Source organism: Rutilus rutilus, assembly GCF_951802725.1.
Source record: "Rutilus rutilus genome assembly, chromosome: 20".
Lineage (NCBI taxonomy): Eukaryota > Metazoa > Chordata > Actinopteri > Cypriniformes > Leuciscidae > Rutilus > Rutilus rutilus.
In genome coordinates, this window is record NC_140225.1 from 10,199,979 (window position 1) to 10,224,490 (window position 24,512).

At 37.5% G+C, this 24,512-nt stretch overlaps 1 protein-coding gene across 1 annotated transcript in view; it reads left to right on the forward strand.

Annotated features, from left to right (window-relative positions):
* camkmt (calmodulin-lysine N-methyltransferase) overlaps positions 1–24,512 on the forward strand; it is a 99,889-nt gene that overhangs the window by 68,055 nt on the left and 7,322 nt on the right. Inside the window, exons 5-10 of the mRNA XM_084391706.1 lie at positions 1,813–1,867; positions 4,467–4,530; positions 12,152–12,218; positions 13,290–13,364; positions 19,990–20,053; positions 23,120–23,251. Coding sequence (XP_084247832.1) covers positions 1,813–1,867; positions 4,467–4,530; positions 12,152–12,218; positions 13,290–13,364; positions 19,990–20,053; positions 23,120–23,251 — 457 coding nt within the window. The remainder of the gene's footprint in view (positions 1–1,812; positions 1,868–4,466; positions 4,531–12,151; positions 12,219–13,289; positions 13,365–19,989; positions 20,054–23,119; positions 23,252–24,512) is intronic.

Sequence of the window (24,512 nt, forward strand, 5' to 3'; positions counted from 1 at the left end):
GAAGAACTTCAAGAAACAGCTATGATCCGCACTCAGAATCCGAAATCCTTTGTCACTTTATTTCACATTTTTCACGGGAATAAACAACAGATGTTTCGGCTCGCAGGCCTTCTTCAGTATGTTGAATAATCGAAATCCCTCCACCCACTATTTAAACAATTAATTATATTGACGTCATCAAAATTGGCCAATGTTAAAAATCACTGACTCAATTAAATGTGTTCAACAGCACTTATCAACATACAATATGATCCTGTTAAACGCATCCGACAATAATTTTCATGAAACACAAGACATAATCTTACATTAAGCACAATAACAGAGTATCCCACAGTCAAAAAAACTTTCTTTCCCCCTTTCTTTCCATTTAACCATTTAGACAAATGAAAAATCCTTATATATCAATCCAGGTAACCACATTAATTGCACAACAGTGAAAGAGCTAATGATTAGAAATACATCGTCATTAATCAACACCAATCTTCACAGTTAGAATATTTAATTTATGACATTTGTAAAAATCATGTAAGAGCCAGTGATCTCAATTTATAAATTCAAAATGCTTCTATATTTATATCACCTCCCATACGTGATCCTAAGACTTCCTCTATCCCTATACATTCCAATTGTTAAATATTATGTCGCAGCTTACTGACAGAATAACCTCATAAAATTCATACACTACATGGTTGAGTACATAGTGCATAGTGTGTAGTGAACATTTGGGACACAACTATGGTTGCAAGTATGTTGGAGTGTCAGTTACTGGTGCGGGATTATTTTGGATTATCATATCAAATTAACATAATATCAAGTATGTAACCTTGTTATTATTAACAAGGTTAAGCATTTATGCTGAATTCAGTGTGTTTTGTGCAGCAAGTTAAAAAACAGTATGTGACAAAGAAGTGTGTCCGTATTCACAGTACTCATAAAGGAGTAAGCAAAAACTACCCGGATGACCTACTATTCCTGGTGAGATTCTGAAGTGTGCGTATGATGTATACTTTACTATCCCATGAGGCCGTGTGAGAGTGTTAAGGAATAGCAGTGAAGTGACGCAACTGAGGCTGGTAGGTCACATGATAACATTACATCCTGGAATACATTCATACCTTTTACATCACAAACTTTTTTAGCGGTCGCAAAGTAATTACTTATTTAAACTAAGTACTTACACAGGAAGTATGTGATTTCGGACGCAGCCTAGGTCTTCTTTTTTGTGTTTTACGACAGTGTTTTTGTGAAGTATCAATTACTGGTGCCGGATTATTTAGGATTATCGTGTCAAATTAACATAATATCAATATCTCTACTTTTATTTTTTTTAATATCACGATTATAAATACTGGTTTAGTACCATTATACATATAAAAATACAACAGTATTACCATCTGAAACATCACTGTACTGTACAGAATCAAAGCAGAAAACTGATCCCGTACGTTTAATTAACTTCCAGTTCATACTGTACCGCAAATCCACATTTCCAGCAGGAAAAAGGACAATTGCGCTTTCTTTTGTCAACACATATACACCCGCTCACATGCAGAGAGAAGAAGGGAGAGGAAGGTTAAGATCAATGAGCCCAGTGGAATTGCATTCCAATCAATGGCATCCCCCTACACGGGCAAGTTAATTAGCGTTATTGTCAAGACACAACAGCCATCTCCCTCTCTGTGTCTCTCTTTATCTCTCTCATCCTCCTGTTTTCCTCTCATTTAAACTGAAAAACTTCACTCCCATACTCATGTACTTCAAATTTTACGCTAAACAGCGCATCAAGCCCCCTTCTGTCTCTCTGTCTCACAGGGGCTCCTCGGTGTGTGAGCTGGGTGGAGGGATGACGTGTCTTGCCGGGCTCATGGTAAGTCAAAAGTGAACGAAAAAATGACACAGTACTCTCACACAGACAGACAATCACAGGCAAATGGGCAATTTGCATCAGCATGGGTAATCTAACATGGCATATTGTAAGCAACATGAAATCGGCCGTTGCACATTGACATTTCTACCTCAGTGACCATAAACACACGTGGCCCAATGGGCTAACTTCACCAAAAGCGTTCGAACACACGGGCTTGCATATGCAAGCGCTTTCTTTCTTGGTCACACACATACACACACACACATATACACACACATACACACACACCAGTGGCTTAGGCTCTAGCTATGTGTAGTGTATAGTAGTTTGTAGTAACCTCTCCAGATGGACAGGCTTAACATGTTATCGATTTCACCTTCACAAGACCAGCCTTCCCGTATCTCTCCACTCAATACCCCCGTGTTGTGACATTACGGACCACCAGTGGATCGCCTTCCTCACCCCCCCACCCCCACTCGATCTCTCATCTCTTTTCTTTTTTTTTTACTCACATTCCACCTTCTCTCAGGTCTGACTTAGTGCCTGTGTTTATCTAAGTCCTTGACAAGGAAAAATGTCTCCTCTTCTTTGTCCTGTGCCCTGGAGTGCTGTGGTTTTGGCAGTACCGCCCGTGTTTTTCTTGGGTGACTGGTTGGTTTCCTGCAGGTCTTGATGCCCATATGGCTAGCTGGTGGTGTGGGCCCCGTGACCTGACTCTTGCCCACAGGGCAAAAAACACAGCATCACTCTGGAGAGATATGTCTCCTGCACTGTCTCATTTTGTCAGTCCCTTTGTGTTAATGTTAACATGAGCAGCTCATATAAAGACATTTAAACAGTCTGCGAATGATTTTGCAGATTGTGCATCTTCAAAACGAGGAAGCTGTTCTATGGTATATTCTTCACATTATGCCATCAAAACAATTATATACAAAATGTTTAATGTTTCTTGGTCACCCAAGCTGCATTTATTTGATTAAAAATAGAAGTAAAACAGTAATATTGTGAAATATTATTACAATTTAACATAAATGTTTTCTATTTTAATATGTTTTAAAATTTTATTTATTACTGTGATGGCAAAGCTGAATTTTCAGTGTCATCTCTATAGTCTTCAGTGTCACATGATCTTTAAAAAATCATTATAATATGCTGATTTGGTGCTCAAGAAACATTTCTTATTATTATCAATGTTGAAAACCGTTGTGCTGCTTAATATTTTTGTGTAAACCATGATTTTTTTGTCAGGATGTTCAAAAGAACATAATTTATTTATAGTAGTCTTTTGCAACATTATAATTGTCTTTACTTTTGATCAATTAATGCATCCTTAGTGAATAATAGTTTCTTTTAAAGTCCCCCTGTGGTGAAAATCAAGGTTTTAATATTGTTTATGTGTCTATGTGGTGTTTTTAATATGCTTTAAGACAAACTGAAGAACACGCTGGTGTTTCTGATGTCACAAACTACCTTGTAACCAATCAGGTCAACGTGTGACCGTCAGTGAGTGGATCTCTGATATGGTGTGAGTGAGTGGAGGCGGGGCCAATTTGCAGAGTGTAGAGTTACATTCAAGCTATTTTAAGGCATGAAGACATTTTTTCCAAGGAAAAAATGCTTAAATATGTAATTTTGGTGATCAAAGATGAGTTTTTAAGGGATGAAATGATTGACTACAGGGGGACTTTAAAATACTTTTGGACGGAAGTGTACAGTATGCTAAAATTCCTAATCCCATCTCTAAACTATTTGCGAAATATCCTGCAAATGATTACAATGATAATGATTTTAAAGAAAATAATATTTATTTAAAAATAATGCAAAATTCAGTTTCATGGCTGGTAAAAATATATAATTTTTTAAAATTACATTTTTAAAATTCACTCAGTATTAGCAGGTGTGACAAAGTTATTTTTGCTTCCTGTGTTTAAGGAAAGAAACCCAAAATCATTTCATTTAAAAGCACAAATATAAATCCTTGCAAGCACTTTTACACACACACACACACACACACACCCTACTTTTGCCCACTGCACCTCTCCAAACAACTGTTACACGGCACCTCTGATAAAGATGACTACTTGAATGAAAAGACTGTATAAAAAGAGGACAGAAAGAGCTGACAGTGGAGCAGCACAAAGGCAGAAGCTTCGCAGTACAAAGTTATATGAAGGGCATCAGGCAGGCCTCGCGAGCCGAGTAAGGAGTGACAGCAGAGCGCGATGGCCCCGCATGATAAACGCCACACTGCAAATGAAAGGCTCGGCGTTCACCATCATCCCCTGTCACAATGCAATTACCCAACAGAGTGATAGCAAGATAGAGGGCTCCCAGCCACCGGGAATGATAAAAGTATTGACTGATTTGATTGAATGATTAAAATAATGCAGACATAAAATGAAAAAACGGCAGAGACAGACAGAGATGGATGAGAGGGAGCAAGGGGAGAAAGAGAGACGGGTGGTCGTTTTGGAGTAGGGCTTTAAAAATCCGCGCTCTTCAGATATGACTGCTTGCGAACAGTGTGCTGAGGATGTCTTGCTTTTGTTTATTTATTTGTTTATTTTTCATCTTTTTTTCTCTCTCTCTTTTCCGGCAGATTGCGGTTTGTGCTGATGTGAAGGAAGTTCTGCTATCTGATGGCAACGAGAAGGCAATTCAAAGTATCCTTGCATTTCAGACCGGTATGTGGCTCTGTTCCAAAAACCTAGTGAGCTGCCCGCTCCCTACATAGGCAGCAGCTTTCTAAGGCAGTGCCTGAACTGAAATGGAACCTCGTAAGTGACTGATTTGGAACAGTCTACTTAGGCAGGATTTAAGTGCACAAGAAACAATTACAGGCAACTTGAGAAGAATAAATATATACTGAATATCTTTTTGGTAACAATTTAGTTTAGGGTCCAATTCCCATGATTAAAGTTTACTTATTAGCTTGCATATTATTAGGATACTGGCTGTTTATTAGTACTTATAAATCACATATTAATGCCTCATTCTGCATGACCATATTCTACATCCCACTATACCTAAACTTAACAACTACCTTACTAACTATTAATAAGCAGTAATTAGGAGTTTATTAAGGCAAAAGTTATAGTTAATAGTTAGTTAATTATGAGAATTGGATCCTAAACGAAAGTGTTTTTAAAGAAAAGAAATTCATAATTGTATTCAGCAAGGATGCATTAAATTGATCTCAAATATATGCTGCTCTTTTGAACTTTCTATTTATGAAAGAATCCTGACAAAAATGTATCACACATTCCACAAAAATATAAATACAAAAATAGAGCAGCACAACTGTTTTGAACATTGATAATAATAATAAATGGTTCTTGAGCAGCAAATCAGCATAGAATTTCTGAAGGATCATGTGACACCGGAGTGATGACAGATGAAAATTCAGCTTTTCCACAGGAATAAAATATATTTTAAAATGTATTCAAAAAGAAAACTGCTATTTTAAATTGAAATAATTTAATCCTTAGTGAGAATAAGAGACTTCTTTAAAAAACATAAAAAATCTTTTGAATGGTGCTGTACTGTATTTCCCCTCTGAAGAAAAGCAGGAAAATGTAACATCTTAAACCAGCCTAAGATGGTTTACTGGTCAGTCTGGTATGTTGACTGTTTTTTTTTTAAGGGTTTTTGGGCACTTTTTAAATAGTCAGGCCATGGGCGTCGGAAACATTGTATATGGGTGGGACCGGACCCACCCACTTTTTAAGATCAGTGATATTGGCCCTCATTTATCAAAAGTGCGTTCACCAAATTTCCAGCGTACACCTGGCGTACACCCAAAACCACGGTGACTTTGAGATTTATCAATATGGACGTTGGCGTACGGCACGCTCAAATCCTACGCCAGCTCAGGAGGTGGTGTACGCACGTTTTGAGTGCGGGAATGCGCAGAAAAACAATTCCTAACACCACAAAACGCACTGACAAACTAAAAGATATGATATATTATGACCCACTGTAAAAAAACAACAACATAGTAATTATAAACTTCAGTGTTTATTTTTGTGCAACATGGACTTCAATGTTTAATTTGTGTGACTTTACCAAAGCATTTGAATTGTAGGCATATGTATTCCTTAAGTTGCGAGCCTGTGCGCTTTACCTGACGTTTCAAGCCTTGTTTATAGTTTTGCCTGGCTCCGCAGCGCGAGTCTCCGCAGACTGCGCGCGCACCTCCCCAAACGGACGAGGCGTTTATACTCGACGCGCTCGCAGTTGTACTATTCTTTGAAACGATGGTTAGGCCAGGGTTAGGCCCGGCAGGTGTGCACGGACTGGGTTTAGTAATGAAAGGCTTTCAATGACCAAAAAAATTATTCAGACTGACAAAATAATAAAAATGACATTCTTCTTCTTTTAAATAATAATAATAATAATAATAATAATACAAATAATAATAATAACGACATTCTTCTTCTAAATAACAATAAGCGTCATTAATAATAAAAATCTAGAATCCACTTCCCTGGTTTCGCTTTGTCTTTCTCAAAGAAGTTTCTCTTCTTTGCCGTCTTCCGTGTGTCCATGGCGTAAAATGAGGGCGTGGGGGGAGCGGAGACTTGAATATATAGGGGCGTGTTATTCTAATGACGCTCGTTTTCAGCCGCGGCATTTATCAAGCGCAGGTATTGCGGACACCTGGATTTCAAAGGTACGCACAGCTTCATAAATCAGGCGGTGAGAAGAGTGTAAGCATAATCTTACGCCAACATATACGCCCGTTTCTACGCAAGAATGATAAATGAGGGCCATTATACCCACTCACTTTTACCGTCTCTAATTCAGCGCATTTGTCTGGTCGCTCTTCAGAGCGTCGTCAGTCAAATCCATTCCACTTGAGGAATTAAATTAAATATATTTTTTTATTAAAATTAATAAATTAAACTCCATTTCCGCTGAATCGCTACATTATATTTCTCAACGAGCCGCAACTGACGAAAGTAACCGCCCGTTGTACCTTTCCAGTCAAATATTGCGTTGCAAACATCAATAACAGCTTTAAGTTGTCATTGCTGGCAAATTACCATATTAGGGGGATAATCCACGGATAGCTGTGCATTTAATGCACGACGTGGAGGCAAAGCACCGCCCGACGTTAAGTGGAGTTTAGTTTACTTGTTTAATTAAAAGGCACCAGAATGAAATGGTATTTACTCCAGTAACATTTTTCTGGGGGAGGACCCACCCACTTTTTTTTTCTTCCGACGCCAATGAGTCAGGCTGTGAAACCAACTTAAAACTAGCTAAGATCAGCTTAAACCAGCTAAGACCAGCAATCCAAACCAGGTTATGCTGGTTTAAATAGGTTTGATTTTCAGCAGTATTATCATTAGCATTTCTCTTGTTCGTCCACCATCTTAATACAATTATTTTCATTGAGCTTCTGTGATACTTACAATTTGTCCAAAATGAGGTAACTTTCAAACTGCCTAACTTTTGTAAATCGTCACCTTATTAAAATGCTCCATACATAGGCAACTCACTAGGTTCTGGAACAGAGCTTGTGTGTTTGTGTTTCCGAACCATTCCAAACATCACTTTGTTTTGCAGGAGTGCTGACAGCGAAGTGTGTATATTCTGAGTGTAGTAGGCTATCCTTGTGAGCTTAGCCCAGAAAAGACGTCTGTTTAACCTGTATTTACCTCAGATATTCCTCTCACTTCCACCTCTCTCTCTCTCTCACACACACACACACACACACACACATTTTCAATCAGCCATTCTTAACATGCACTCTGTCAAAGAATACCCGCACATGCGCACACACACACACACACACACACTCACACACACCCCTCGACATATCTGAATGTGAGGCAAATCATCCAGCTGACACCCGAAACCTGCATTTAGCATGTTTAATACATATTCATGTCATTGAAGGCTACCGCTGTGTGTGTTGACTCACCTGCTCCTTGTCTCTCGCCCTCTCCCCCCTTCTTCCATTCCTCTATTGACTTTCCCTTTTGCCAGGAGCACAGATGAAGCTTAAACAGGTGTCAGGGCACAGCTCGAACCTTCTTTCTTCATTCCCTTTCTTTGCTTTTTCTTATTCCCGCTCTCCATCTCGTCTTTCCACCGCAGTCACTCAGATTAGCCACGTCGCTTGGCTCACAAAGGCAGGAAAAACGGAGACGACAGACGTGACAGCAAAACACTGCAAAATTACCGTGCCCACGTTCGTTAGTACAACAGCCAGCGCTGCCACTACAATGAGCTTTTATTGAATATCAAGGCTCAAAGAACAATGGCCGTGGCATGAAATTAACACAATTCCTCATTGAGAAGAGATTTGTTTAAAAGAAAATGGAGGGAAAGGGAGCAGAGCAAGACATACTCAAAACATTCAGAGTCTGTCTCTAAACTGCTTCCTGTAATAGAGTGTGAACAGACTGGCAGTAGGCTGATAGAGCATTAATTGGCAGTGCTTTGTTTCAGAGATGTGTCTGCCATAATAGAACGCTAAGAGATGATCTGATGATCGGACGAGGCCAGGAAAGGACGAGCTGTCTTGCGAGAACTGTATACGTGGTAGTGTTTCCTTTCTTTGTATTAGAGGAAAGAAAAAGAAGGTATGACAGAATTATTGAAACCATTTAGTTAGTGAAATCATTTCAAATTAGCATGGATCATAGATCATAGGATTGTTCCAAACTGTCAATGTACAGTTGTGCATATACAGTACATAACTTGTTTTTTTTATATATATATATATATATATATATATATATTAACTTTAAATTTAAAGTTTTTATTTTATATATACTTTGGTAACACTTTAGTTTAGGGTCCAATTCTCACTATTAACTAGTTGCTTAGCTTGCATATTATTAGGATATTGGCTGTTTATTAGTACTTATAAATCACATATTAATGCCTTATTCTGCATGACCATATTCTACATCCCTTAATCCTACACTATACCTAAACTTAACAACTTCCTTAATAACTATTAAAAGCAGTAATTAGAGTTCATTGAGGCAAAAGTCATAGTTAATAGTTAATGGTGAGAAGTAGATCCTAATCTAAAGTGTGACCTATACTTTATATACTATATAAAATAAATATACTATACTCTATATAATAAATAAATGTTTTTTTTTTGGTCGACAATTAAATTATATAATTCATTGTGCCTGTCCACCTAAAAAAGACATTTATTTATATGTAATAATTATTATGATGCAGTAACTGCATCAATAACTAGTGTATATAGTTAAAAATTCTCAACTGAAGAACTGAACCTGGCTAGTGTTAAGACCCCTGTTATTTGGTACATGTGTACATAAACACTGACAATTGGATTCTACTCCAAATACGATATGTAAAAGTGTTTTTTTTTTTTTTTTTACTCTACTAAATATGACTCAATTAGACATGTTACTACAAGAACATATTGACTCTTTCTCTATCTTTTTTTATCTCTCTGCATACTAAATCAAGAAATCAGCCCAATGAGGGAGTGAATAAAGTGTACCACAAAGTGCTGAGTGGTTTCATGACTCAGTTTTGATCTCAGTCTGTGTTCTCAAAAGACTGGCTGAGCTCAGATTAAAGCTGTGCATGTATAATCAAGAGACCCTACTGTTAACTGCTAAATTTCACTTCTCACATTCTTTAATGACTGCTGCTTTCTTGAGCTTTACAAACTCTATAAAGCAGCAGTCATGAAACTTTGGAAGACAATATATGCACAGGTGTTACACAGGAAGTGCAGTTTTGATCATATTGTGTCTCGGTTCAGCGCTGACCTCTCCCCCAGTGGTCTTTTCCTGATGGGATTACACTGTAAGCTTTCCACTCTCTCTCTCCTTAGCAGCAGATCGCAACAGTGTAATGCGCGCACCCAGCCTCCTCCCCTCTTTCATCGAGGGATTTGCCCTCCATCCCTGCGCTATAGATTGGATTTGCTACGGTTGTTTTCCATGGAGCGAGAGGGAAAGCGGGGCAGAAAAAGCGAGAAATCGTAATTGAATTAGTTTAAAACTGTCGAAAGGTCTATTCATAGATGCACTGACATCAATCCCGCAGTATAACCACAATGGGTGGAGGCCCATCCGAAGAGATGGCCGCAGGTTAAAAGCCTCCCTATTGATTACCTATGATGATGCTTTGCATGAGTTGGTTTTGAGCTCAGTGGTAATCTGAGGATGAGGTGTGGAGAGAAAAGGAAGCAATCGGACTGTATGGGTTGACGTCATATAAGAGGGCCCGACATAATAGAGTAACATGGTAAAACAAGAAATCAGCTTGTGTAATAGGCTCTAAGTCAGAGGGATAAAGGAAATGATCTTGCTATTGTTCCACAGTGTCTCACCTACATCTGTCTGTCTGTCTATCTATCTATCTATCTATTCTAATTGTCTGTTGTTTTTTTTGTCACAGACCCCATGGTGATGGAAAAAAGAGATTTATATTTCAATTCTTTTTGCATTCCAAGAGAAACTTTGCAAAAGTTTGAAACACTTGCTAAAGCAATGAAATATACCTTTTCCTCCCACCTCATATTATTTCATCAAAACTTTTGAAAGCAAACACAAAGTTTTATGGGGTTTGCTTGACAATTTATGTACAATGCATTATAATGGTATTCAAAATGTACATTGTAATGCCTTATGTCATTTCATAAATAATTGTAACCAAAGTTAAATGCATTCGCACATTACATCTGACTATTGGTTGTTTGTCATGTTTCCTAATGTATTATACTTTATAAAGGTGTAACAATGTATTATATTATAATGGTCGTTATGATTATTTATGAGATCATACAATGCATTATAAGGTTCATTACAAGGCGTAATTAATGCATTAAAAATACTTTTATGATGCATTATACATAAAGGCTTTAAGGCGAGACACTACAGGTGAATAGGGTAACATTTTTAACTAGCAGATATCACCATGAAACTTTCCCAGTTGATTACCTACATTAAGATGAGAAAAAAATGTATTACAAGTTTTCTGTAATTTAATGTTTAAATATGCAAATTAGGAAATATCTAATTAAATATGCGCTAATTTGCATATATAAAATAAAAATAAACGAAATCTGAGTATTGGATAAAGCCAGGTTAAAAATTATTTTTTCATTGTGTTCACATATTAGATGGGAAAAAAATTACAGAGGGATTTATGGATATCTACTTTTGTTATCCTGTAAATCAGAATATACTGTCAATAGTGTTTTTTGCAATAAAATGTTATATAAATCAGGCTAGGAATAATATATTTACAAATCCGTCTGTAAATGTCTTCATAATATAACTAGGTACAAGACTGTAAAGTTTGGTGTATATAGATGCTACTGAAGTGGAGATTTCAGACTTGGAGTATGAGACAAAAGTCATTTTGAGAAAACGGGCTTTAAAGATTTTTCATCAGCCAATGAGATTGCGCATTGAGCTCTTTTACTTTCACGATTGGTTGCTGATAAAAAGGAAATGACCATATTTGGATCCGACAGGATTGTACAGGAGAGAGAGAGCTTCCTAAAGGTGCATGTGATGACAGGGTGCCGGCAGCGATCGCGGAGCAGCGGGGTGATTTACAACGCCAACTTTTGTTGAATTTATGAGAAATCTACAGACGCAAACAGACAAAGTGTAATAAAATAAAGACCTAAATGTGTATTTCGGACTTTTTTTCAACACAAGTCTGAAAGAAGACATGTTATTGAAGACAAATATCCAAAAATCTCAAAATTGACCAGTAAAAAACCCCCGATGTTTTTGCCTGCCGTGTCTCGCCTTAAGTAAAGTGTTACCAATCATTTTTCTTCTCATCTCATCCCATTTATTTATGTATTTATTTTGATGATTTGATGATAATTTATAAAAAAATAAATAATTTTTTTTAAATAAATAATACGAATAATAATAATAATAATAACGTATTATTAGAACGTTTTTTGTTTGTTTGTTTGATTAGTTGAATTGAATGGTGAAGGAAAGTGTCCAGCAAACCTTGGAAGTCCTTCAGTACCGTTTATAAATCCTCCCAGGGTGCACCTCAAGTAGACTGACAGATTGTCCAGAGTGTGCATAGCAGTATTGACCAATCAGCATCCATGACCGGAACTATCCAGTTTAGAATTTGTGTTATTTCATACTTTCGAGTCCTTCACTATTATGATAAACGAGTAGGTGTGTTCAAACTTTTGAATCGGATTGTAGATATATCTGTCTTCATGAAGTTGAAGTTTGATTTTCATGCTTTTATTAATTATGAAATAGCATTGCATTTCTTGACAAAGAGCACCAGATGTGCGCAGTGTAATCGAGAGGAACAGACGAGAAGGGCTCTTCCTGTCTACCAATGTGTCCAGCAGGTAAGACCTCTCATACACCTCCCAATATCTCTGATAATGAAAGACAGAGCACTAATATTGCTTTCACATTACTCCCATATGAAGTCCATCACTTATGTCAATACAAGTGTCATTATTCACTGAATATGTGAATTCTTTGCGGAGTTGAGCATGCCATGAAGTATAGGAAAGTGTTTTTGGGTAAAGAGGCATTTACGGCACTTGTGTTCGGGACATAATAGTGTCAATAAGTAGGCAAAAAAGAGGTCGCAAGGCTCCGTGTCACTTCCTGAACCCAGTTGGCCTGGTAACGAGGTATCCACAGCCCGCGGAGCGAGCGCTACGCTCTCTAACGCGCTAAGATGTATCCAGGCAGAGCGATGATGAGCCACTCTCCGTGATTGAATGCCCTCATCTAGAAAACTCAAACACACACACACTCTCTAACACCCCTCTCTCACATTTGCCAAAACACAGCTCATCCACTGTGCACACCATCACGCAAATGCATTATCACCTAAAAAGTAATTTTGGCACTCAGTGATCTAACCACTCTCTCCCCCTCTCGTCTCCTCTCTTCTCTCTTGCTCTGCACACTTCCCCCTCCCTGTGTATTTACACTGGGCTGATGAAGTGAAAGAGTAAACGTATAATTAGCCTGCATTACTTTGATTGTTTTCTTTAGAGATTAGGCTTCCTGTCAGAGCGCGCGGTTTGAGTGGGGTGAAGGTCGCGTGTGATTGGTTGAGGGGGTGGGGGGGGGGGGGGGGGTGGATTCGCTTTCTCAAGTCAGTGAATAAGCGGTGCGGACCCCCGCTGAGAGAGGAGATTGTATTTCCACAAGACGTAATTTTTGTTTACTGACTGTTAATAATGGCTAATTAATAATCAGATTTGCTTGCCTGGAAACCGGCCCTAGCACTTAAAGAAAAGAGAGAAGGCGATTGCGCCTGACAACGGCGCAAATAAAACGAGTGTCAGGTGTGTGAAATGTCTCTGGACGCTTCATTATTATGGGGGTCTTGGATGAATGATAAATTGTGCAACAGGCTTTATGACGCAGCTATCATCCCTGGTTCTGTCCTCTTTCAGGGTGGTGAGATGGGACAATGAGGCTGATGTGTCCGCTCTGGAGGGTCGCTTTGACGTGGTGATGTGCGCTGACTGGTAGGTTGACCCTTTTGTTGAACTGTCAGTTCTTCAGATATCCACCGTCACCTTAAACATGACACCCGTACAATCCAAAACCGATCTTTCGGTCCAAACCGCTTTTCTAACACTTGATTCTGAGCAAATGAAGAAATTCTGTACATCTCTCCAAACCAGCCATTCTTACAGCTATTACAAAATAAATATCATATCTCTCACCTTACTAGCATCTCCAGCCACAATATGTCTACACCCTTAATAAAAGTGTGCACCTTGTGTCCCGGTGATGTGGCATTAATATTCCTGCGCCCCTAACGCTTATCAGATGGCAGACATCAGCTTGCGGATGGCACTGCATTATTTCCCCTCCGCCAGTTCCGCCAGGCATTTCCATTTTTCAGAAATTGCCTCTTTTTCATGCTTGGCGTCCCAGCAAATGGATGTCTTAGGCAAATTGCAAATAATTATGCCTGTGCAAGGAGAGAAAGAGAGCGAGAGCGAGATTGTGGAGCAATACAAACATTTCAATTAGCCAGGCCCTGAACATGTGGAACCATTGTTTTGTTTTGTCTGCGTAAATGTGTTGTAACACTATTCTTTTACACTAATTTGGGTGTAAATTTTACTACTACATTCAGACTTCATTATGTATACAAGAGAATATAATGTTAATTGAATGGTGTATTTTTAGACAATTTAGGAAATCCGGCTTAGGAAGGCATCATGTGATCAAAGATGAACACTATTTCTTTTTATTTACATGTTAATTTAGTTGTTAAAGGGATAGTCCACCCAAAAATGCTCTAAACCTGTATGAATTTATTTCTTCCATGTAATATATTTGTTAGTCTATACAAAGTCAATGTGGGTGTTGTTTTTGAGCCCAATAACTTATAAGAGGTCATTGATTGTACTATAAAGTAATATCCTGCAAGTTTCAGAACTCAAAACTTTCTTGTTAATCCAAAAACATATTTTATTAAAACCAAGCTTCCAAAACGTCTAACTATAGGCCAAACTGTGGTAACTCCAAGTACTTAAACTTTATGTATGGCTGAATTTCACCAGTTGCCATTTTTCAACATCAAAAATTTTCAAAGCAATTCCACGTTTAATGGCAGGGACGTTGAAATTTATTTTAATACGCAACACTGTTACTCAATCATAGCAGTGGGTGTTTCCTTCGTAGTCTTGAGTGCAGCATGTATATCAAGTATTTCAAGTAGAAAATATCATATTCTAATGTTTGGGATGTTTTTTTTATGTTTAAAACTTTGCTAACATTATAAGTGGACCTCAGAACATTTATAAAAAAAATTGAAATGCAAATATCTTATTTGTGTTCTTCAGAAGAAAGAAGTTTAAAATGGCATGAGAGTGAGTAAATTGGGACGTTATTTTAATTTCCCCTTTAATGCATAACAATACATGTCAAATTGTGTACCAGTAATGTAATGTTTGGCAGTGTTTTATGTATTTATAGTAAATCTGCTTATCGAATGTACAGAAAAATGGATTTTATCGGATGTCTGATTCTTTTGTAATGGTCCCTGCTCTCGTTACATGATATAATAACCCTAATTAGTACTTTAATTATATACATTTTCGAATCATACACCTTTTTATATATCAGATTTTAACTCTTAACACTATTATAGTTTATTACATTGTTATTACATTGTTATAGGCACAGCTCTAAACAGAATGTTCTTTGGCATTGTCGCTATCTAGCACAAAGTGGTGAGGCTGATGGAGGCGGGGAATAATGATACCTGTGTGTTCTCTAGCGATGATCACTAAAGCCTGGTACAGCCTACTATTATTCTAATGTCAGACAAATGGCAGCTAATACACAGGTAAAATGTGCAGCAGAGGGCCAGCATGAGATTGATTTGTGTGTAGTAAGAAGATACTGTGTGTGTCTATGTGAGAGAGAGAGAAAGTGGAAGAACGTATGTGAGGATGAATCATGCCGCGTTGGCTGTCCCCCCGTGGCTTGCGCTGGCAAGTCATCTGTAATTGCCGTCGTCAAGAGAGTGATCGCTCGGCGATTAACGAACATAGCCATGCTGACGATCACCTGCGAAAAGGTCAACAGCCACACTTCTGCTCCGATTAATTATAGTCTTTCAGACAATCATCAAGAAAGGTAGGACATAATGCGGCGGCGCTCGCTCTAGGAGAAGAGAGAGAGAGAGAAACAGAGACGTAGCCTCAGATATGATAGCAGAAAGTTCTTCCAAAAGACAGCCCTATGTTTCACCTCGTCTTTGTCTTGTCAAGACTATGCTATTCTTGTCTGAAAACTGTTTTATAGCTATGCTAAGAGTTGACAAAAGCATGAAATTAGCACTTAAGGCCCACAGCTCTTTACTTGACTTGTGCAGTTTTGTTTAAAAGTGTATTTCCTCACTGATGAGCAGTCATGTCTTGGTAACACTGTTATTAATAAATAATGCTTAACAGATCATTAAAGGCCCCCTGAAATCAAAATGTAAGTTTTTTTTAGCTTTTAGCATAAATATGTTAGCCTTACAGTTATGAATAAGCTGGGGTGTTCCAAAACAATGACAAAATTCACATTTAGGAGATATAAGCATTCAAAACTTACAGTCTCTCACTTCTGCTAAAATGAATCACGGGTTTTTATGACATCACCGTTGACTTCAGCTTCTCATCACATCTTCTGTCCAATCAAATGCTCTCTAGAATCTAAAGTCCCACCCCCTATGATATAAATGCCACCTGGCCAAAGCGACCGTTGACACGTCACGGAGATGTGTGTTCGGTTGCTCAAACGCTCAAGTTTCATTCCGTTTTCCAACTATATGTTGTTTCATGGTTAAGAATGAAATGTCTAGAATTTATTCACACCTCTACTATTGAATCCAACGTATCATCAGCGCTCGGATTCGCTTCCATGGTGCTGTCAAGTACGACTTGCAGTCTGTGAGGTAAACTAATATGCCGTTCAATATGTCCGGCCTTAGCTTCCTGTTTCTGTGGAAATTGCATCATACAAAGCTGCGCGTTCCAAGGCACTTCAGTGGGCCTTTAATGTTAGCGACTTTATAATTAATGTATTTACTGTGTGTTAGTGACTTTTTAAAGGAAGTCTAAAATATAGTGTAACCCATTTGGGTTTAGCACATTTATATAGCTAGTCACTATGCAAACATGCTTGCAGGGAGTCTGTTTTAAAGTGCTGTGGCGCTCTGGAAAAACATGGTGTATCCCATCACTTAGATCCTTTGTTGGATTCGCAGTAACACCAGGTTAGGGTCAAGTATGTGAAGAAGCAGTCAGCCATTCTCCATAAGTGAATCGGTCATCGGTATCCTCCACTTGATCCCTCCAGCAGTTCCCATGGCAATAGGCACATGAAACTAACAGGTGAATCTCCATACAGTATGTGTGAGAGATTCCCTTTGGTCCCTTAGGTAAAAATGTAAGCATGTCTGTTCCATTTACTAGACAACATTTAAATAAGATGTGTGTGGACATGAGGGGAAACATACTTTATTGAAACATTGCTGTCTATGCAACGGCAGTTGTTATGTTTTGTGACCTCCCACAGCAACTGAACCAAAAATGAGAGCGCATGTTTTTTAGTGGTCCCTGGTTTATGCTTAGACCACTTTACATACACACACGGAACGCGGAAGGGCTTTGCTACACAAACACACACACGGTGTGAATTCCTGCAGTGTTCTCCTTGCTGCGAGAGAGCTGATCTCGGCTTCCTCTAAGCTTCCTGTGTGTGTGGATTCCGAGATAAAGGCGTTTGTGCATGTTTGTTTATTTATTTATTTTAGTTTTTAAGTTACTCTGTTTATTCTTTTCTGGTTTCTTTCACACCTTTTTATGGCTTACTTGCCCATAGTTGAGCTTCCTAGTGCCGGCTCATTTTGTGCAATCATTTCTTTTTTCTTTTTTTAAGACATGGTTAGTGGAGTTAGTGAAAGAAATATTGATTTACATCTGTGTATTTTAAGAACACCTCAGCCTATTTGTGTCACCTGTCATGCTGCATTGTTTAGCCCTTTTAGCTAATAATAGTACACAGAAAAAGATAAAGTAACACATTAATATAAAAAATAGCACTGAAATGGGATCGGTCAATCATTTTCCCAATAGCTCTGAAAATGCTTTAATTTGCCAATTTTTTAGATGTAGTTTACATAAATTGACCACATCATTCAAAGCATTTCAATGTTGAGTTCTGTGTAGTTTGTGATTTCTAGGTTTGAAGCTTTTCAGTCGTCAATTTCATTCAGCTGAATTTAGCGATTCGGGCTAATACCAGTTACAATTTTTGACACACTTGACTGAAATGTTTAAATGCAGTTTATGTTTTGTGGAAAAAAAAAAAGTATAATTTCTCAAAATAAATTCAAATGTAATAAAAAAAAAAGGATGATGATTAAAAACTAGCCATCAAGTGCCCAAGACACATGAAGAAATTTTTTATTTATCTATTTACATAAAATAATACCCATACTTCGATTTGTGTTTTACTGTCCTATTAATTCATGGTTTTAGTATGTGTTGTTCTGAAACTGTGAATATAATAAAGAATTAGCAGGTTGTGTGTGTATATTATTGATGATTAGAGTTCAAATCCTTCATATACAAAGAGACTGTGTGTGTGTGTGTGTGTGTGTGTGTGTGTGTGTGTGTATATATATATATATATATATATATATATATATATATATATATATATATATATATATATATAGATGGACATATCTATCCATCTATCTATACACACACATGTATATGTATATACAGTTTGTGTGTGTATATATATATATATATATATATATATATATATATATATATGTGTGTGTGTGTGTGTGTGTGTGTGTATATATATATATATATATATATATATGTGTATATGTGTATATATATGTGTGTGTGTGTGTGTGTATATATATATATGTGTGTGTGTATATATGTATATATGTATATGTGTATGTATGTATGTATGTATATGTACAACACACACACACACACACAAACACACATATATATATATATATGTGTGTGTGTGTATGTGTGTATATGTGTGTGTGTGTGTGTGTGTGTGTGTGTGTGTATATATATATATATGTACAGTCTGATGGTATGATTTGTGTGAGTCATTGATCTGCTTTCACTGAATCCTTGAGGTTTCATTGTGGGGATTAAGTTAATGCACTCTGGATTAGGTCAGATAAAGTATTAAAATGGGGTCAGAGTGGCAACCCATTCATATTTTAATCTTACTACTGCCACCTTCAGATTAACACGGTCAAAAATATTTCAAGTCCTACTTACTATGCATGTTTGCTATGTATGGTTTTGTTTAGAGTCCTGTACTTCTGTAATATGCTACCACACTTCTATGTATAGCATTGTGAATGCACTGTTCACACAGGTCAGGCAAGAGAGAGGGATTTGAATGTCAGTTGTTTTCCAGTTGTTTTCACTGTTTTGGATGACGACTCAGTACCAACAAGCAAATCTTGTGGCTCATGGGCAAGGCTCTGATTACTGCAGGTGCTGTCGCAGATGGTCATTAGCTTTTAATAAACAGAAAATGCTTTTTATAAAAGGAGAATGAAAAGAAAGCAAGTATTACATCACTGACAGGTCAATATATGGAAGTAAAGGAGGAAGTACCATTGGTGAAGTCGAAAGGGTTTTGTTTGACGTACCCTGTCAAGGCCGATGTAGCCAGTCGAACATTCCTGCACTCTCACCCCTAAACTCAGCCTCTATTGTCCGGACTGACCTACTCAACCCAAAACACAGGGTCAAAAGTTGAACTGCTAATGAAACTGTTCGAGCCATCACACCCGTGACCGCTAGACGTGGCAAGTGAGATCACACAAATATGGTTTAATCAACATAACTCTGACCTTTGACCCCTAGCAAAGGAGAACAGTGTTTTTAGCAGGGTCAGAGGTGAATGGACTCTTTTGCTAGTAAAAAGTTCACTAAAGTCAGTCTGGAACTATATACATGGATAGGAAGCATGAGACAAAATGTCCCCATAAAGATGGCAATATACAAAATCCTTGCCCTTGTGTGAACATTTTATTATAAAGCTTATAAATAATATAAATGATGTATTTGAAAATGTAAAAATGCAGAAAGTTTTCTGTGATGAGTAGGTTTAGGGGTAGGGTTAGTGTAAGGGGATAGAATATACAGTTTGTACAGTATAAAAATCATTATGTCTATGGAAAGTCCCCATAAAACATGAAAACACAAAAACACAAACGCGCGTGCATTTTATATATAAAATTGTGTATTTTCATTTTATTACATATTGTGTGCATACATTTGTTTTAACACACACACGTATTAGTTTGTATTATGTGAACGCCACCTGATACTTCCCTGATCATTCATCTCTGCTAGCATGTGTGTTTTACATTTGATTTGAATGCTGTCACACCACTCAAACAAGATTTGTTCACATCTGAGGGAAAAAGAGAATCTGCATCTACAAATAGTTTTTTTTTCCGCCATGCTGGAGGATTTATTCGCAAACAATGAAAATAAATAACCTGCTGCTTTATCTGGAACCATTATCATTGCAATGCATTCTAATCTTTCTACTTTCTCTGTCTTTCTCTTTTTCTCTTAGTCTGTTCCTTGACCAGTACAGAGGCAGTCTGGTTGATGCACTAAGAAGATTACTGCGACCTGATGTAAGTGTGTGTGTGTGTGTGTGTGTGGACTCTCAGTAATTAGTTGGCATGCAGTGATTGAGCGAGTAATGGAATGGCAGGATTAATATCATGTAATACTTTAATACTTATTATGTGCAACTTAGATTGGGTCATCTCATCTATTTTATGCTCTGCACTAATCATAAGACCCACAAGTCCTCTTTCATGCCCCCTTGATATAAGACCCTGTACAGCAAATGAAAAACACTTCAATGATAACAATGGATTTGTATTTATCTTTAAGGTTTTTCATGTGTCCACTTTGATATTTGATGTCTTGTTGAGGGTGGTGTGTGTGTGTGTGTGTGTGTGTGTGTGTGTGTGTGTGTGTGTGTGGTGTGTGTGTGTGTGTGTGTGACAGAGAGTAAGTGTATGTGAAGTAAGGCCAAGAAAAGAATTATATGTGGGTGTTTTCAACTAATCTCCCTTAAAACACAATTTATTTAATTTGTTGTTTATTTATTTTGTTTACTGTCATAAATGGGACAAACATGCATCATGCATTAAATTCTGTCGTTTCCACCGCAACTCAAATTAACAGTCATTTTCTAATGAAACGTAATTTTATTAAGAATAAAGTAGTTAATAATACTTAATAAAACAGTAATTTTATTTTAAAAGAATAATCATATGAAATAGATTTTTTTCACATTTGATATTTTATACCAAGAATGGTCTATGATTACTCGTCTCTGTTTAGCTTGTCAATAAAAATAAATAAATAAATATTTATTTATTTATTCAAAATTCAAATATTTTTGGAATTTATAAAATATTTGTATTATTTTGGAGGTTTTCATATTTTAAGGTTTAAAGTCTGTAACAAAATCCATACAGACAAATCCTTTGAAAAGTCGCAGCAATAAATGATGAAGATTTTAATGTGAAATCCACATAACAAACAGAATAAAAGATGAAACTTGTTAGTAATTGTTAAAACTTTTTAATAATATGCTAATTTTCCTAGTCCTCTTGCAGAGATGACAAGGGGGTAAAACAGATTTATTGTTGTGATTTTTTTCCCCATAGCACTGCTGACCAAATTTTTGAGCCGATTTATTGAAACCAATTAATTTCCCTCTTAATGACTCTAATTTGTTATTCTAAAATGCCAGTGGACCATCCGGACAGCATACAGAGCTGATTAACACATCTGTAAATATGTGGGTTTGTGTATGTGTGTGCTTTCGGCGTACAACCCGTGTAGAGCTTATGAAAAAATTAAAACATCTGTTGTATTGAGATGATCCTGTTCTCATATTAGCTGTTGTTTGTTTCATTTGTGTTGGTGCCCATTTAATTAAAGCAATATTATGAACAAAATATGAAATAATATTTAAAACCGAAGGATTTCAAAGAAACTTTGAACCTTTGGGTAATCCTCTTAGCTTGCCTGGTTGGTCTGGGCTTGTTGATCTATAAAGAGAGGGGATGCGCTTCCAGCCATTGATTGGATTAAGTGAGCTTTAATCTTTTTGTTTATTATCTAATATAATACCTGGGAGAAATCAAATAGAATGTAATGATGCAAACCACCACGTACACTGTGTGGGCTTTGAGATGCAGTGGAGACGAGCTGGGCCGGATGGAGAATAGAGCTCAGCCCCCTGCGCTAAAATCTTACCAGAGTCTACCACACATTTTTATTTGAGGGACTCAAAAATTGACTAGTCAGACCATTCATACAAACAAAGCAGTGTTTTAGGGTGTGTTCACACTTTGCAGGTTCGGTTCGATTAAAACGAATTAGCCGTTGCTCTGCTAGTGTTTCATTTGAATAAGTGCGAACGTTGCCATCCGAACCTTGGTGCACACCAAACAAGCAGACCGAGACCCCTGAAAAGATGGGTCTCCGTCCACTTCCAAATGAAGACATCTAAATGAACCAAAAACAGGATGTGATGTCACAAGATGCGACCCTAAAAAGGACAAAATGCTCGAGCACACCTGTTTTTTCTCGTCATATAAGCTACGTCGTCCATTACAGTTTAGCACAGGCATTGGAAAAATCCATCTCCTTGCAGCAGATCTTCGTATGTGTGCAACGGAAGAATTCCTGCCGCTGTTTTGACTCCTTTATATATTTTATTAGCTCTTCATGAGTTATCATCATATGTACGCACATACAAACAAGGGCGTTTAGCCCAGCAAGCAGCATTGTTTCGGATGTTTGGTAAATTCTGTTGCAAAATATACGTAATAAAGCCTTTTTTGTTTGTTTGGTATCTTTAGATGTGAGCGCTGAGCGAAGCAGGAATAAATGTATCATTTTCTTTTTTTTGGTCCAGACAAAAAGAACTGAGAGAACCAAACTAGAAGTGTGAACGCACCCTTAAAGAGTTGTTTCTGCACATTCAAACAGGACAACAGTATTTTAATACTACTAGTAGTACTGCTGCTACTACTAATATTAATCATGATAACAATGATAATAGTTATTGTTAGTAGTAGTAGTAGTATTAGAGCAATTTGTACGCAAGAGTATTGATTTAGCAAAAACATCTCTGACCTATAATCCCTAGCAAAGGAGTGCAGTGTATTGTAAAGTATGGTTGATTAAACATTATTTATATGATCTCACTGTCCATGTCTAGGAATCACTCATCTAAGGTAAGGTAGTGTCAGTATTAGGTTATTGAGAATGTATTTTGATGTGGTCTTGTAACATATATTATCATTTACTTTTTGTCACCTTGATTTTGCCAAGTCTGCCATATTTTGTTGATCATGAGACAACATTCCACTCCTTTTAGAAAATGTTGTCCTAAACCTAACTTAACCTATTACTTATTCCGAAAATCAAAGGTAAATGATAGAGGAATAACACTGATGTAGAAGCACCCAGCCCTGGTTGTAAGCCTAAACTTGACATAAACTGTAAACTTGTCCCTCAAATCTGATTGGTTGATTAGAATGGATCAACAAAGATGTTGCACTTGATGAAATTCCATTCACCGTTGGATGTTAGCAGATGCACAATTTGTTCTTTGTGAAACACTAGTAAAGTATCTCTACACTGTGCACGTTTGTGATTTGTCACTTTAGGGCACCGCTCTTGTATTTGCCCCTACCAGAGGAGACACACTGGCAGAATTCTGCAGACTGGGAGAGAGCGCGGGCCTGAGAGTGTGTCGCTATGACAACTACGACTCACACTTGTGGGACCTTCACCTAAAGGTGTGTGCAGTATGTATATGTGGCTTTATTGTGTATGTGAGTGTGTGTTAAGTGTTTTAAAGTGTACAAAGTATGAAGTTTGTCTGCATTTGCCACCGCCTTTTTCCGTGAAGTACATTTGTATTTTGAACGTTTCATTGAAGTACAGTATGCTATGTCAGCAGGAACAGGAACAGGGAGTCTGTATCTTAAGCTCAAAATGGACTCTTAAAAGTCAAAAGCTGTCTTTCTAAGAAACCCTAAATGAGTGGGGCATGGTGCTACTCCTTTCCCTCTGCCTGAAAGCACAAATGTCATTCCCAGGTCAAAGCAGCAATGCTGTCCAGCTGGTTAACTTGCACCGATAACCCAGCCACGGCTGCCATTTTTGGTTACCGAAGAAGCTGTGCGGACCTATTATGCCCCACAGGCCGAACAGTGGCAGCCCTGCCTATGCCTGAGGCATAAATGGGCCTGTCAGCGGGACTCAAGAGCTGAGTGATTGGAACTTTACTTCTGTAGTGATGGACATAGCAGAAAAACTCTTAGGGGTCGTTGTGGCTACTGAGGAAAGAGTGCTTGAATTTAGAGAATCAATTGAATGGGGAGAAGGAGAGAGCGAGAGAATCAGAAATGCAGATTTGTGGTGTACATATGAATTTTTTCTTCTTAATATGTGTGAACAAACCTAATACCAATAACTAAAGTGGAAAGTTTTAAGCCTGTACACAAAGGCAGTAAAAAATAGGGCTTGTGTAGCCTACTGTGATTTTTCACAGGTGTTTTACCTGTAATTTAAAGGGGTGGTATAAAGCCCTTTTCACAAGATGTAAAATAAGAGTGTGTATGTGAAGTTTTAGCTCAAAATACCCCACAGATATTTTTATATAGCATGTTAAAGTTTTCACTTTTTGAGGGTGAGCAAAACCGCACCGTTTTTGTGTCTGTCCCTTTAAATGCAAATGAGCTGCTGCTCTCAGCGCAGGGGGCGGAGCTACAACAGCTTGTGTCATTTTACCTCACACAGACATGCACTGAAAATGTCAATGTTTATGTTCAGACCGGAGTCAGACAAAGATGGAGAGACTCAAGAAGAAGTGACAACATGTAGAATGCAACAGGACATTTCTGAAGGGTTATTTATGTAGCTTATGTGTAGTTATCTTCTAGTCATTGATTAGCATATTCAATTTTAACCCTGGAGGAATGTTGTGTAGTCCCTACAAGCCGTTTGTTGTAATCCTTAAAAAACGATTTCTTTAAAAGCAAATATCTCCCTTTG